Source organism: Vipera ursinii (assembly GCF_947247035.1).
Source record: "Vipera ursinii genome assembly, chromosome: 2".
Classification (NCBI taxonomy): Eukaryota; Metazoa; Chordata; class Lepidosauria; order Squamata; family Viperidae; genus Vipera; species Vipera ursinii.
Window position 1 is genome coordinate 188,486,794 of NC_139513.1, and position 17,419 is coordinate 188,504,212.

Genomic DNA, 17,419 nt, shown 5'->3' on the forward strand with positions numbered 1-17,419 from the left:
ATGCTTCACTGTGAATACGGTGTACTTTGATGATGTTCAGTGTTGTTTTTGTGCCAAACGTACTTTTTGGAATTATGGTTAGAAAGTTCAAGCTTGGTCTCATCAAACCATAACACATTTTCCCACATGCTTTTCTCAGACTTGACATAGGCTTTTCAACAAGTTTTTCTTTGTAAGAAAAGCTTCCATCCTGCCACCCTACTCCACAGCCCAGACATATGAACAATACAGTAGTTATCACATGAAGTACACAAACAGTACTCGCCAGAACTTCATATGGTTCCTTTAATGTTGTTGTAGGCCTCTTAGCAGCCTCTTGGACCAGTTTTGTTTTATTATCAATTTTGGAGGAACGTCCAGTTCTTGATAATGTCACTGTTGTGGTCTATTTTCTCCACCTGATGCTGACTGTCTTCGCTATGTTCCATGATATATCTAATGCCTTGGAAATTTTTTGGACCCTTTCTGACTGGTACTTTCCAACAATAAGATCCTTTTGTTGGTCTGTATGTTCTTTGCAGGCCATGGCTTTTGCTGTAAGGGGCAACTGAGTAAATGTCAGAAAAACTCTACTACAACAGCTGAACTTTATACGTCTTTGATCAGTCACTTTAATTGATGGCAGGTATGTACTGACTACTATTTAACATCAGTATGCATGTGATTGGTTAATTCTGAACATAGCCACATCCTCACTTATGAGGGTGTGCACACTTATGCAACAATGTTATTGTAAATTTTCATTGTTACTTTTACCCCTAAAAATTCTGGTTTGTTTTTCAACTGAATTATATAGCTTATATGTTATATTAAAAGTGGAAAAAGTTCTGATATGATTTATCTTGGTCTAGGTTTTTTTACATATCAAAAATTTTAACAGGGATGTTTAGACTTTTTATATCCATTGTATACTATGGAAAAGTGTGTAAATTTAGGCAAAATACAAAAAAAATGTGCAATATACTTGAAAAAGCCCTCTCTCTCTCTCTCTCTCTCTCTCTCTCTCTCCTCCCCCCCCCCGACACACACTTTCAACTGTGATGTCTATCTTTATCTAGCTAGAAGACTGTGGATATGCTGCTGGTACATCCATAACATAATGACTAAAGGCTAATAATATCCTTCAACATAAAGTAATGGTCTCTGAATTTCAGTTTTGTTAGCCTGTTTTAAGCAGGACTTAAGAGTAGTGGAGCAGGATCATCCAGTTCTCTTGACAGCAGTTTTAAAATATGAAATACTAGCCCTTCCAGAAGATTATCAACTAGATCAAAAGTTTCCAAACTTTCTTAGTTGCTGGTTTCCTTAGTTTATTTAGAGGTCCCAGAGCTAGATACTGAAAGGGGCTCACAGCTCCTAATTAAACCTGTTTAATTCACATATTTAAAAATAATCAGTGACATATTTTCTGTAAATTGGTGAGTACGTAATAAGCATAATCTGATATCCTACTAATTTTTGTGGCCTTGGGGTGGAACAACAGAAATTGTCCAAATTTCAATGGTTTCCAGTAGCAGAATACTCAACATATTTTGCATTATTTCATATAGAATATAAAGTAAATTATTTAAATTACTGCAGCACAACAATCTTAGAAAGCTCATATAAAACATTATGAATGGAATTCTTTTATCCAGCACTTGAAACCAAAGAACACCAAAAGCATGTCCAAAAGCTCATGTTTTCTTCTTTTGTATTATTTCACAAGAATATAATTACACATTTAAGAAATTTAATTTTCTAAGTAATAGGGAAGAAAAAATATTTATTATGTTCAATGAACAGTATATAATAAAATGTATTCCAATCTAAAACATGTTATATGTAAACGGGAAAGGAAACATTTTGCATAATACATAGCATTTAGAATAACAGAACCATGTCCTTTTGAAAGAAAAAATTATAAACAGAACCAGTAAGAATGATCAGTTTTCTTTAAATGTGGTGTTATCAACTATGAATGTGTGCCAGCTTAAAAGAGGCACTGAAATAAAAGTATTTTATAGTTTTGTTAGCCCTTTCATCACATGAGCAAAGCCTTAGTCAAAGACCGCTGAAGGATGGCCACTGAATTGAGCTAGGGAGAATGCCTTCTTATACTAAAGGGTTGTGATTTGGTTAAATATTTGGCAGGATGAAGAGGCTAATCAAAAATACATCCTTGGGAAGAGTTCCTAGGTTTAATTGGCTAGAAATAGTCTCAATTCAATGTCTCAAAGTTGCTGCTCCATTCTTATGTTTGAACACACAGGGCTGATTTAAGGAAATTCCAGGATAAATCAAAAATTATGAATAAGAATTCAGGGTGCCAGACATAAGGTGGTAGTATGAAAAAAATTGGCTTGGTATGTAAAAATATGTAAACAAGTATTGGTTTCAATTATACTGCCAGCCTCACAGAAAAGATCTGCATTTGAGACACAGCAAGGAATGTTCCTTAGAAATTTAATCTGAATGTTTTCTAAAAGAACAAGGAATTGTACAAACTTAGTTGGGGACAAAATACAGCTGAGCTCTAACACTTGGAGTATTCAAGTAATAAATATTGCCTCTTTAATATATAAGAGTGATCGCAATGCTGCAGTAACTTGGCTTTTATTATTTTACTTGCTACCTGTGTTATATACTCTCTATGCATTTTCTGTGAGATCATGGCATGAAAGACTATGCCTATGCCTTGAAATTGAAATCAAGTGAGTCTTAACAGTATGTTCTTGGGAAATCCATGCTAACTTCAAGTAATCACTGAATTTTTTTTTCAAATGTTTACAGATCCTTCACTATGAACTGCACTAGCATCTTCCCTAGGTATCAAAGTCAAACTGATTTGGCTTTTAGTTTCTGGAAGATTCTCTTATTTTTGATGATAAAGTCAACATTTGGCTTCTTTTACTTAACTGACACATCATCCAGGAAATTCAAAGATATAGCCACTGCCAATAAATTCTTTCAATATAGTACTTTTGGTAAATAATTACATCATTTTACTGTTTAAAATTCAAAAATTTCTAAAATGTTATCACACACAAATATATACAATAAATGCTTTTATTACCTGCCAGAAAGTATGTCTTTCTTAAAATCAATTCAGAATTCCATTAAACCAATTAAATTTTTGGGAAATCCTTTGGCTTAAAAAAATTAAAATGCAGGAACTTTATTAACAGTTTTTTCTTAATTATCTTTGAACATATGATTTTCTGGAATATTTTTGTTCCATTTCCCCTTTTCATTTGCTCCTTGATAATTGATTTTTTACTAAATGTTTTACATATATATGTATTCATGGATGTACGTATGTACCTGCTCCTCTCGTTTTTGTTTCCGCAACTGAAGGCCCTCTTCCTCCCGACGGCGACGCATTTCATCAGGGTTCAGAGACTTGTTTTTATAACTCTTGAGTCGAAAATTCTCTTTTCCTGAAGATGTCATGGTTTCTAAGCAATGGAAGTAATCAGAAAGAAAATCTGTTTCAATTGACATATAACTTCATGTTTTTATTTCAAGTGTATTATTTAAAATCAACAGTGAAAAGGGGTTGGAGGAATTATCTTGTTTGAGAAGAAAAACATAGTTTGATAAGCTATTTTTATCCTTCTCCTAATATTGGCCTCATTTCCTCTAATTATTACCAGAGATATTTCTGAATAACTGTCTTGCCGTAATAAGAAAAACAAGCAAATTAAACATAATCTCAAAAATAAGAGAGGAAAAAAACACAAGCAAACTGGAACAAGCCAGATCTGAAAATACGTGCAACTTGATTACAATCAGAATACATTTACCTGGAAAAATGAGCCAACAATTATTGTGATTTCTTTCTCTTTCTTTAATAAATGGACTAAAGTTAGTTTATATCTTTCAAGTTATTACAACTTCCCTTCTCCTTTGAAACTCACATAATTTACTGCCAGTACAAACACAATGTTAGAGACACATTGCTATTTTCCCCTTTTTATTGCTCATTCTTCAATCTTTTGACCATTTAGGTAATTTTCCTAAATCCAACAAAGCTAAAACTATAGCAAAAAATATATATAAAATCCTACACAGATAAATTCTTATTGTAAGTAACCTAAAAGTAATGTATTCTTCAACTGAAGCATGACTTGAATGATTTCACGGTCATATCTATATATGTAAATCTCAAATACTGATCAGTCTTATTTTACAATTCCAGATAAGATTGGCACAAAACTTTCACCATATACATAGCACAAAACTTTCACCATATACATAGGAGTTTCCTACTGGGATATGGCTCTTTCAAACCAACCTTCCTCAGCAACTCAACTGTACAGTAGATTGCTTACAAATACTGCATATAGTTCTAGGCAATGCTTTTTGAGAAAAACCTGACAAACAGGAACATATCCAAAGGAAAGCAAGCAAGGAGATTAGGGTTCAGGAATCTATCAAATATACTAAACAGCAGTGCTTTTTTTGTAAAAGTAAAAGGTGGCGGAACTCAGACATGTCATACAATCCGCCTTGCCTACCCTACAAGGTTCCATCTAAAAAAGGTGCCAGAACTCCGTTCTGAGCGTTCTATGACAAAAAAAGCCCTGCTTAACAGAATAATAGTTGGAAGGAACCATAACACATATTCTAGTCCAACCCCTGCTCAAGCAAGAGAACCTATACCAGTGGTGGCGAACCTATGGCACGCGTACTTGAGGCGGCACTCAGAGCTCTCTGTGTGGGCATGACCGCTATTGCCCCAGCAGTGTTCGCCAGAGTAGTGTGCACGTGGCGTTTGGAAGTGACAGGGCAGGAAGTGAGCAAGCGGCGATGGGCCCCCGGGGATGCCCCAGAGATGGCAAGGGACTGTTCCCCGCTGCCCTGGCCCCACCCAACCCAGTGGCCCCCAAGGCATGCACACAGGAGGCGGTGAGTGCAAGGGGACTGACAGCATCTGGCAGCAGAGGCTGCATAGGCCGCTGTGAATATTGGGCCTGGCCTCCGGCAGCAGTCTAGAGAGTACGTGATTTTTTAGGGGGTTAGGGAGGCGGGAGGGTTCTTTTGGTTGTTTGGATAAGGGGGGCTATCCAACTACCGCTGTTCTGGCTAGGGCCGATGTAGATCGCAGAGGGGAGGAGCGGGGGTCGGTCACCTCCGGGGCTCCAGGGCTGGTCGTGGGGCTACCTATTCCCACGACATCAGGGAATGGCAGCAGATGTAGGAGCAGAGGGCCGTATCGATCTCAGGGAAGGCCTCTCCGCTGCTTACAAGCGGTGGGGCACTCCGACCCTCTGGCTCTACCCCAAGGTCCCGGGAGTGAGGGTGTGCAGCCCCCTGAGCTCCGGCTGGTGTATTTGAACGCCAGGTCCGTCTCTAATAAGGCTCCTCTCGTTCGTGATCTGGTCGAGGGTGAGCAGGCGGACCTGGCTTGCATCACGGAGACTTGGTTGGGCCCAGAGGGCGGGATTCCTCTGGTTGACCTTTGCCCACCAGGTTTCCGGGTGCTGCACCGGCCTCGGGCTCAGGGTAGGGGTGGGGGTGTGGCTGTTGTTATGAGGGAGACCTTGTGTCCGCGGGAGGCCACTGTTCCTCAGATAGTCGGGTGTGAGTCTCTCTTTCTGAGATGCGGCCCTGGTGCGCAGTTGGGCTTGCTGCTGGTGTACCTTTCACCTAGTCACGCAGCAGCAGCCCTGCCTGAGCTGCTCGATGTCCTCTCTGGGCTGGTGGTTGAGTTCCCGAAACTTATAGTTTTGGGGGACTTCAATCTACCATCGCTGGGAGGATCATCTGAGTTGGCTCGGGAGTTCATGGCTTCCATGACGGCCATGGACCTGACGCAAGTAATTTCGGGACCGACTCATGAGGGAGGCCACACCCTTGACCTAGTTTTCTTATCTGGACGGTGGTTAGATGATCTTGGTGGGGGCTCTCCAATTATTATGCCCCTGTCATGGACCGATCATCTCCTGCGGCTGGTCTTCCGTTTTGCCACCCCCCGCCGTGGGTGTTTGGAACCAATTAAATGGTACCGCCCCAGACGCTTAATGGATCCCCAGAGGTTCCAGGCAGCGCTGGGGTCCCCACCTGCCTCCCTTGCTCACAGCTCGGCAGACGCCTTAGTGGAAGCCTGGGAAAGGACGGCCACTGAGGCTCTTGACCGAGTTGTACCCCTGCGGCCCCTGACCTGGTGCAGATCCCGTCGAGCTCCATGGTTCTCTGCGGAGCTCCGGGAGATGAAGCGTCGGAGACGGAGCCTAGAGAGCGGTTGGAGGTCCAGCCGATCCGAATCCGACCGATTGCGACTAAGAGCCTACATTAGGTCTTATCTCGCTGCGATAAGGGAGGCGAGGTCTAACCACTTCGCCACCCTTATCGCGTCCGCGGATAATCGCCCGGCCGCCCTGTTTAGGGTGACTCGCTCCCTCCTAAATCAGGAGGTGAGGGAGGATCCCTTGCAGGGTCGTGCCGAGGAGTTTAACCAACATCTGTCGGACAAAATCGCTCGGATTCGGACCGGTCTGGACTCTGACTGGGCAGAGTCTGGCGATCAGGACACGGGCGGTCTTGTCGATATCATCTGGGAGGAGTTTGATTCGGTGACTCCGGAGGAAGTGGACAGGATCATGGGGAGGCTGAGCACCACCACATGTTTATTGGACCCGTGCCCTTCCTGGCTGGTCTATGCAGCCCGGGAAAGGACACGCAGCTGGTTCCAGGCAGTTATATCGGCTTCTCTGAGTGAGGGTAGCTTCCCCGCCGTCTTGAAAGAGGCGGTGGTGAGGCCTCTCCTCAAGAAGCCTGCCTTGGACCCAGCTGTATTGAACAACTTTCGTCCTGTCTCCAACGTTCGCTTTCTTGCGAAGGTTGTTGAGAGTGTGGTGGCGCATCAGCTCCCTCTGGTCCTGGATGAAGCGGATTATCTAGACCCGTACCAATCGGGTTTCAGGCCCAGGCACAGCACGGAGACGGCATTGGTCGCGCTGGTGAATGATCTCTGGAGGGCTCGGGACAGGGGACATTCCTCTGTTCTAGTCCTATTAGATCTCTCGGCGGCTTTCGATACCATCGACCATGGTATCTTGCTGCGGCGTCTGAGGGGACTGGGAGTGGGAGGCACAGTCTTACAGTGGTTCTCCTCCTATCTCCTGGGACGTTCGCAGTCGGTGTTGGCAGGAGGGCAGAGGTCGACCGCGAGGTCTCTCATTTGTGGAGTTCCTCAGGGGTCGGTCCTCTCGCCTCTCCTGTTCAACATCTACATGAAACCGCTGGGTGAGATCATTCGTGGCTTTGGAGTTGGGTATCATCAGTATGCTGATGATACCCAACTTTTCCTTTCGACCCCAAACCACCCCAGTGATGCCCTCAACGTGATGTCCCGGTGCCTGGAGGCGGTTCGGGTCTGGATGGGGAGGAACAGACTTCAACTCAACCCCGACAAGACTGAGTGGCTTTGCATACCTTCATCCCGGGTTTATTCGGATATTCCACCTATGGCTATGGGGGGTGAACTATTACCCCCCGTAGATAGGGCTCGCAACTTGGGAGTCCTCCTAGATTCACGGCTCACCTTGGAAGACCATGTAGGAGCTGTGACTAGGGGGGCTTTCGCCCAGGTTCGCCTGGTGCGCCAGTTGCGGCCCTATCTTAGCCGGGATGATTTGTGCACGGTCACTCATGCGCTCGTGTCCTCTCGTCTGGACTACTGCAACGCTCTCTACATGGGGCTGCCCTTGAGGACCACCCGGAAGCTCCAACTGGTACAGAATGCAGCTGCGAGAGTTGTGTTGGGAGTCTCCCGATACTCCCACGTTACACCTCTGCTCCGTGAGCTGCATTGGTTGCCAGTTGTCTTCCGGGTGAGATTCAAGGTACTGGTAACGGTGTTCAAAGCCCTTCATGGCATGGGGCCGGAGTACCTTAGGGAACATCTGCTGCCGGCATCAAGCTCCCTGCGCCCTGTGCGTTCCCACAGAGAGGGCCTCCTCAGGGTGCCACCGATCAGAGAATGTCGATTGGTGGCCCCCAGGGGGAGATCCTTCTCTGTGGGCGCTCCGGAGCTGTGGAATCAGCTGCCGGTTGAGCTCCGGATGGCGCCCGATCTTCGCTCCTTTTGTCGCGATCTCAAGACGTTTCTGTTTGTACAAGCCGGCCTAGCCTGATGGGGATTGGTGGGGTTTTTTATTTTTGGTGTCTTAATTTTAACTTGGTGTTTTAGAATTCTATTCCAATTGTTTTAACATGGGCAATCATTTAATCTCTTTTTAACGTTTGTATTTAGTATTTTATTCTGCCCTGTGAACCGCCCTGAGTCCTCAGGGAGAAGGGCGGTATATAAATATTATTAAATTAAATTAAATTAAATTAAATGTGGACTGCTGGACACGCTTACTCCGTCCCATCTCTTTTTGGTTGGAGAGATGGTCGCCACTGGTCATTTCCTCAGTCCCCTCAAGGGTCTTGCCTTTGGCCCGCAGGTGGAACGCATTCCCCTGGTGCACCTCGGTACCTACCACGGCCGCCAGCCTCTTGCGCAGTTCCATTAGGCTGCTGGCCAGAGCTGCAGGCCTGCCCAGCACGAAGGAGGCGAAGCGGTCAGCTAGGAAGCCCCATGTAAAGGTGGTAGAGCACGCCCAGGGCCAGCAGCCAAAAGGCCATCCCAAGCAGGGAAAGCCGGATCCCCATCACTGTCATGGCCGCCCAGGCCCAGCAGAGATGGGGGGAAGGCACACAATCCTAGCTGGGACTGGGGGGGCATGGCGCTGATGGGGATCCAGCTTTCCCCACTTGGGATGGCCTTCGGTTTGCTGGGCATGGGCGTGCTCTACCACCTCTACTCAAGCTTGCTAGATGGTTGTTTTGCCTTCATTTGTGCTGGGCGGGCCAGGTGCTCCGGGCAGTGGTGGCGGTGCCAGCCCAAGGTGTATTGGGTGCACGGGGGGAACAGGCCCCACACACGGGCCAAGGGCAAGATCTATAAGCAGGCCAAGATGACCAGCAGCAACCTGCTCTCCAACCGCAAGCAAAAAACAGATGGGATGGAGTAGGCACATCCGGCGGTCTGCATCATATGCCTTCCCCTCCCCTACTCCACCTGATGCTGGAGGGCTTCTCTGGTATTGGCAGCGTGCTGTGGAGCTGCAGAGTACGCTGGCTGAGGGGCCAGCAGGCTGTGGCTACTGACGGACACCATCAGCCCCCATGCACTCACTGGCTGCTGTGTGCGGGGGCCAATGGTGTCAGGCGGCAGCTGCCCCTGCCTTGCCTCACGGCAATGGTACCCCGCCTTGCCTCGCATCACCCCACAGGACGAGCCTCCGCCAGACACCCCCTGGATTTCTCCAACCCTGCCTGGCCCCAACAAGCAACATCGGGGTGGCCACACCCACCCCGCCCATGCCCACCCAGTCTGCCGTGATCACCACAGCCACGCCCATTCAGTGTGCCACACCCACCCAGTGGGCCATGCCCCTCGCTCCCCCGAGAGCACCACAATGCTGATGCGGCCCTGGCACTTTGCAATAAATAAGTGGGTTTTGGGTTGCAGTTTGGGCACTTGATTCACCATTTCTGTGCTATAAGATAGAATAATTATTATGGCAATCTCAAGCAATGCAGTTGTGAATTAGTTTTTTTTTCACTTCTGTTCTAAGTCTCAGATTAAAATTATTTTAATGTTTATCCTGATCTTCCAGTTATTAGAAAAGCAGCACAGGGTTAAAAAAAATATCCTGGAGAGATGTCAGGTGAAATGTCCCTGGATTAGATAGTGGCAGTAAAAACTATATTAAACTACTACCCCAAAGAGAATATGAGACCAAGGTATGAACACTTGTGGGGTTTCTGGAAAAGCTTCCCCCCTGTGGGTTTTAGGGTTTTTTAGAAGTATAATCACTCAACAGATAACTTTGGGTCTAGGGCCATAAATAACACTAGGAGTAAAACAAATGGCAAAACAATTTCCATTGGTAAACTATTTATATAAGTGAATAGTGCCATCAGGACTGGTATCCACCACTCTGTATTATTTTTAATAGTTCAACAGAAATGTAGTCAGCTCCTAGGGCCTTCCCAAAGGTAGGGCAACAGGGATTCTCCAACTGGAGAGCCTGGAGTAGGTAATGGAGGTAATGCTGATTATACCTCAGTTTATACAGAACCTTGGCCATCAAGGTAGGGGACAGTATGAAGGCTAGTTTCTCTTATTCTCAAAAGACTTGCTCCTCTTTTTTAATTCTTAAGATCTCTGGTCAACAGAAGATGTTTTATCTTCATTCTTAAACATGATTTATTATCCGTCAAGGAAAAGCAGAGCCCAAGGCCATCAGTACTGAGACAACCAACATTAGACAGTTTAGGCATATTTGTTCTTAACATGGCATGGGTTTTAACCCAAACAAGGAGATTACAACTTAAATATCAGGGTCAAGAGAAATGTAATTGCTATAGGAAATGAGATGGTCACCTCTGTGACCATACACTCAGGAAGGGGAAAAAAATTGCCTCCTAAAATTTTAGCTAGAGATATGTTCAGTCCAGATACAAGACCAATTTATATGAAGTAAAGACACTATAGTCAAGAAGTGATTGCTGTTCCCAGAAAATAATGGAGAAATTGGATGTTAATATAGTTAAAAACACAGCTCCCTATAAACAAAAAACAGCAAAGCACTTAATAAAAACTTTCCTATCCCCTTCCCCCCAAAGCCTCCAAAATTTAAACATTTAAAAATCTTTAGGTAGATTAATAGAGCACAAGTTTTCTATTTAAACTGATTTTAGGGTATGAGGAAAGAATTTGAGTTAATCGACCTTCACTGCAGTGATACTGTCTGAGACAGGGCTTTTCAACCAGTGGTACAGGTACCACCTGTGGTACATTGGCACCTGGCAGATGGTACACGACCATCTTAGAAAAGTGGTAGCGGGGGAGGGGAATGAGCTGAACCGGTGGCAGCACCGCACAAGCCTGAGCGAAAGATGGCTGGAGCTGCAGGGCTGTCAGGGCTTAGCGGAAACGCCAAGATCAGCACCAGGCTCCAGCTGGAGCTCAGTGCTGATCCTGGTGCTTCTGCTGAGCCCAGATCAGCTGGAATGCTGCAGCATCTCCAAGGTCTTGTGATGCATTCAGATGCTTGGTAACTGATTCATATGACAGTCACAGTGTCCCAGGGTCATGTTAAGTGACCAAAACCTGCTGCAACCACCCAGCAGACGGGGGGGGGGGAATAAAAACCAAACACCCCCCCCCACCCCCACTGCCAATCCTCAACAGAAATGCTCACAACAATGAAAACCTCAGACAGGAGGAAGAGCGCCGCTGGGTGGGCAGGCAGGCATCTTGCTCAGCTGTGGCTTAGAGGGCACTTTTTCAGTGCCATTGTAACTTCAAACAGTCACTAAGCGAATTGTTGTAAGTTGAGGACTACCTGTACTTCATCACCTTTTTCTTTTTTTTTTTTTTGGTCAAGTTTTTGACACCTTGCTAGGTGACTGGTGGTACTTGGATGTGGCCATATCCTATAAGTATTACAATGGGTGAAAAAGTTGAAAAGTCCTGGTCTATGGTTTTGGCTGGAAAATAAATCAAATAAATCAAACTCAAATAAATCAAACTCAACACTCAATTCTGGCTTGAAATACGGACAGTGGACTACAAGTAATCCTTAATTTCAAATGAAACTGAGCCCAGAATTATGGTCGTAACTAGTTTTGGTTTGTAGTCAAGGCATCACATGGCCTGGCTGAGGAATTCTTGGAGTCCACAAGTCATAAAAGGGCCAAATTTGAAGACCCCTGATCGAGATAGTTGGTGGCAATGTGCTGACTCTGTAAACTGCTTAAAGAGCTGTAAAGCACTATTAAGTGGTATATAAATCTAGGTGCTATTGCTAATCTCCTCCATAAACCTGCATTTTCGTGCCTGACGTCATCTAATTCCATAAACATTAATTAATTAGGTGCTTCAGTTCTCCTCTTTTATTATTCCTCTGCCACTTATTGCTTTTCCATAGAGAGAGGTGACTCCTATCCAAGTTAAAATATATATATTTGTGTGTCTGCAAATTTCTCTTAAAAGTCAAAACTGACTCAATAAAGCAAGGTGGGGTTTATTTGTGGAGGAGATCACAATCTCTTAAGAAAACAATTCCATATGCTGTGGAGAATAAGGGCAATATGTTACTGGAATGGGCATGGTCAGTTCTGGGGGCATTTTGTATTTTAATAAACATACTGTAATCAAACTGCTGTAAACAAAATCAAAGACTACTGACATATATAAATCCAGACACCAAGATGAAAATGGACAACAACCCTTTGTGATGAACTAACAATAAGACATGAGGCAGGCAGAAAGAAGTTGGGATCAACTTAAATCTGGAGAGATAGTAACACAAAGTACTCATCCTAACGGATTACTTATAACTTCTCAGATTTATAACAATGTAGTATAAGAAAAAACAATTCAGGAAAGCAACAAATATAACAGAAAAATGTGTTACATTTTACGGTCCTTTCGTCGCAGCCTTAAAACATTTCTTTCCCATCAGGCTGACCTGGACTGACAATAGGGATTTTTAAAAATGTTTTTAATATTTTATCATTGGGGCTTTATTTTTTTTTAACATTTGTATTATTGTCTTTTATTGTTGTTAGCCGCCCTGAGTCCTTCGGGAGATAGTGCGGCATATAAGTCCCAAAAATAAATAAATACATATATTACTGCAAATAATTAAAGGAGAAAACTCCTGGAAAATTGTGTCAAAAACAGAAAAATTCCAAAAGTGTGTGTCAACTTGCTTGAAAATTCTTATTCATCCTTTTGTCCAGAAGAGAAAAAAATGTAAAAAAACAATTTCCAACATTGATAAACCACGCCTTTCAACAATCCTAGTGTATATGTATCTTTCTATTATTGTATTCATTGTTTTGACTACTTTCCCTCTGCAACTCCACAATTCTTAGTGCTTTGATAAATTCCAAATTTATAAAACACAGCCAAGGATGCATATGCATCCTTGATAAGCAAGATAATTTACTTATTTACTAAATTTACGGTATATCCTACCTTTCTCCATGGGCCTGAGCTAGCTTACTTGAGAATCTCTCCTTATTTTACTCTTTACAACAGTCCTCCTATGAAGTAATTTTGGTTGCAGGAAACTGTGAGTTTCCATGAGAGTGTACCCTTGAATTCTCTATGATGCTAAATCACTATGGCACACAGGCTTTCTATTAATAATCATATAAATAATATTGTGGAAAATAGTCCAAAATATGGCAATCACAGGATAAGCTGAAGCCATGTGAATTAATCTTCTAACTACAGAAGTGCATTGCCAAATTAGGTAATTATAATCAAACTCTGTTAAACATTATTTGAGATGTCCTATAAATACAAATGAAGTTTTCTATTCTCTTTATTTTGAAATAAACTATATCAATCAAATTAGCAATAATTTCAGCCTATGCAGCATTCATTGAGCTGTCCATAAAACCTCAGGCAGGTACAATTAGGAGAGATGTTGCTGGGGCTTACGGCATCAATTTCACTCCAAGCTCCCCAAAACGGATCTATTCTGCCTACTTATGGAGTTCAACCCTATGATTCAAAGCCTGAAGCAATCCTCAAGCTGACAAAAGCTGGACACCACCAGAACAGGGTATTTTGAGTACTTATATAGTAATATCATAAGACAAAATGGATAATTAAGAACTTCAGAAATTTAACAAATCTTCTAAAAAGAGTTTAGAAGCATCCCAAAAAACCATTTGCAATTTACTTACTAGGAAATTCCACTTAGATACTCTTATATAAACATGGACAGAACGGCAGTGTGTTTTGGACTAATCCCATTGGGGGTGGGGAGACATAGAGGCTACCATTTCAGAATCAAAGTACTTAATAGAATGACAAAGAACAGTAAAGAAAATAGAAACAACATCTCCTGAGCTACCATTCCAGAAACATAAACCATGTCGATTGAGGGAAAATATATGGTACCTACATGCAATGAGCTCAGAAAAAGTCCTTAATTAAGATAACATCTATTTAGTCAATTACAATAGATTTCATTGTGAATTAGGCAGATTGATATATAGGATTGAAAACAGCAATCTGAAGAATTCCTTCATGTCTTCTTGGCAATGCTCCTAAAATAAATAGTATAAGCATTCTGACAAATATTTCAGTTTTATATATACACAATGCTTGTACAATATTGAAATGGAAATTGATTCCAATATAAATATTTGAAATATTTTTCAGAACTACATGACTGGTTACTGCATTTATTGTAGGAACATGAACACCAAGTAGTTTCTTATCTTTTCCATTCCTAGGGAATACTTTGGGTAAGATATTCTATCTCTTTATCTATTCCTTACCCCCAAGTAGCATTTTATAGACATATCTATCTATGTTGCACATAAGGGCAGGGATCAGTAAATGCTATTATCATTATTATTAAAGAAAATGTAAGAACCATAGGTTCAAAATAAAATATTCCATTTTTCTCTGAGCTTGAAATATTGTAGCATGCATTTAATAAATAAGTTATCTTTACGTTTTTTTATCTACTAACTGGGTCAAAGTTGTTCTCATACACTTAATATAAATAAGCAAGCACAGTAAATTATCATTGGTTCCAACTTTATTTGGAAAAACAACTCATCTGCAATCTTGTCTGGCTCAAGGGCCACATTTGGTTACTGAGGAACATGCAGGGACATGTGGCCAGAGAAAGATAAGCAGATACAAAGATACAATCAATGTATGCTAGGTATATGTGTCAGCTTACACATATAAACATATCACAACTTAACATAATTTTAAAATCCATGTTTTTAAAAAAATCTGATTCCCCATTCTATATTTTTAAAACGAAGCAATAAAACATTCTAGAAGTGCTAAAAGTTGTTAGAATGACTGGAAAAATGTATGGTACGAAAGTACCACAACAAACATTATAAGTGATCCTCTTGGGGAAAACATTCCTTAAATGAAGCAATACCAGGGAACAGAGAACTTCTGATCTGTCAGGATAAGAAGCTCAGAGTACCAAAAGAGCGGTACCTCTTGCAGCTTGAATGTAAACTGTTTAGGATTTTGTAAATACAAGTATCTTGAATTTCACTTGGAAAAAGTAGAGGTTTAGTAGAGGGATCAAACTATATCAATCATTCTCGTAGCGATTTAACTGTTCTCCTTTGAATAGGAGAATGGCTAAACTACATATCTGATCTTTTATGGAAGTGAAATTCACTTTGTAACAGAATGGACGCAACTGGACAAAACACTAATCTATAATGATTATAATCCATCTTTAATATCAATACACCTCTTCATATCTAACATTTCTCTATCCAGAACATCAATTCTTTTTAACTGATTGGCTAAGTGATCATACAGTTCTGACTCTGGAAGAATCCAAAACCAGCATCTAGAAAGAAGAAAACTAGGTATCAGGAAGAAAGACGGATGTCAAAGGAGGATACGGTATTTCAGTGACTGACCCCTGAACCTCACAAGAATGTACCTCGGAAATCCCTTAAGTTGTATGCAAGTCGACAGGATTTACTACTTACAAAACTGTTATTTCCCAGAAAAACGTTTCGGTTAATTGTCTCGTCTGGAACAACTATACTCTGGGTCTAATGATAACAGCTAACCGAAAAATAAAGATCTGTACATTCTTAACTATTTGTTTGTACAAGGAGGGGGAGGAGCAATTTACAGGGATTGTGTTTTTTCCCCCACTGGAAATAAGACCGGTGTGAAAATTCTGTACAGTATTAAAAAAAAGGGCCAAGCTTCCTATAATGTGAAAAGGGTACCCAAGTCTTCCACAGGTGCCAAACTATCCCAGGTAGGAAATGTCAAGGCGAACTTTTGTTCTAAATCCTGGAAGGCCACTGGCAGCCGAAAAGAGGCCGTATCCAGCAGCTACTTCACGCCTTCCGAGTAACCCCCTACCTTCCAGCGCCGCAAGTCACCACCCTCAACGCCCCGCGACTAAGAAGCAGCAGCCCTGCCAAGCTCTCGAGGGGCCTCGCCCTCGCCTCTCCGGTCCGCCTCGGGGACGCCAGGTTCAGCCTGCGGGCGCCCCCAATCCAAAGGCCGCGCACGCTCCCAGCCCTCCTTTTGCCTACTCTCCGGCCTGCTCCCAGCCCTGGGCGAAACGCAGCCCAGCGGCCGCGCTCTCTCAGGCGAGGCCGGCCCCTCGAATCAGGCGCGCATAGCCGACCTACCACCAGCCCCAGTACCTGCTGCTGCGGCCGGCTAAAGAGCCGGCCTACACGCTACCAAAATCCTTCTTGGGCCCAAGGCGCGCACAGGCGCCTCTCCCTCTACGCAAGGCGAAGCCGGGTGCGAAAAGCGACAGCGCGCAGGCGCCGTTGAGCCAGCCATTTGGCGCAGCTTCCGGTCCGCCTGTACGTAAGTCAGTCTAGGGACAGAGCCGGGCCGTAGAGTTATGTTTCCGATGCGATCCGGAGGGGTTTGTACGGCTGACCTGCTGCAGGGGGCCAAGAAAGATCCCACGTAAGACGCGCGAGAGGCGTAACGGTCGTACGAACGAGCCGTCTCTTTACCTGCTTCTAGTGCGGAAAGTATAACCGGGCGAGATCCATCGGTTTGCTCAGCGAGCCACTGAGGTTGCTGCTCCTTTCTTGGTGTATGCGCGTTTCGACAGGGCAACTAAAGCCAGCGGGGTTGCCCACAAAGAAGAATTCACAAGAAAAAAAAAAGGCGGCAGATGGGCCATTAGCATTCCTAATAATCCAAAAAGCGGATTTTTGGGGGGATACCTTTGGTGCAACTCAGAATATTGAACACGCGCGTTTCCTAAAATGATCCCTCTGCAACTTTATCCAATATATCTTGAAAAGAGGTAGCAGCTGACTTAATTGGGAAGTCCACATCCTTTGTCGGAAACGAGTAAAACTTATCTCCAGGAGATCTGACACAGAAATTCATTTCATGTGATTTTTTTTCTTTGCAGGTTCCATGGGAAGGGATGGATTGTATCTTTGCACAGAAAGAATCCTGTTCTGTTCACTCTGTTACAAAAACATTTTATGTAGGCTCCAGAATAGATTTCCTACTTGGGATTTTTATGGGACTTTACCATACAAACAGATGAAAGTGACTGCCCTTTGAGCACCAAATTAAAAGTTGATTTGTACTGAGTGGCTCAAATCATTTGTTTATTGAGCACATAAGGGATCAATTGTATATCTAGGAAAGGATAGTGCCTACTATATTTTTAGTTAATTTCCCAGTTCTGACTGTGGTTGATAGGCTGCCTTTATTGCTAGGATTTTTTTCTGAGTCCTCCACCTGATTTCCATCTTCTCTCAAATACTGCAACAGACTGTTATAGGTAGGATTGGCTGTCTTCCATTGATCTTACTAGGTGAAGATGCTATGACTATATTGAGAGGCATCTGTGTTTTTCTA

General features: G+C 43.2%; 1 protein-coding gene across 1 annotated transcript in view; it reads right to left on the bottom strand.

Annotated features, from left to right (window-relative positions):
• Positions 1–16,356, bottom strand: part of KPNA1 (karyopherin subunit alpha 1) — a 47,945-nt gene extending 31,589 nt beyond the window's left edge. The window contains exons 1-2 of the mRNA XM_083351878.1: positions 16,225–16,356; positions 3,304–3,437 (exon numbers count right to left, since the gene is read on the bottom strand). Of these exons, the coding sequence (XP_083208004.1) occupies positions 3,304–3,432 (129 nt within the window). The 5' untranslated portion in view covers positions 3,433–3,437; positions 16,225–16,356. The remainder of the gene's footprint in view (positions 1–3,303; positions 3,438–16,224) is intronic.
• Positions 16,357–17,419: the final 1,063 nt, after the last annotated feature.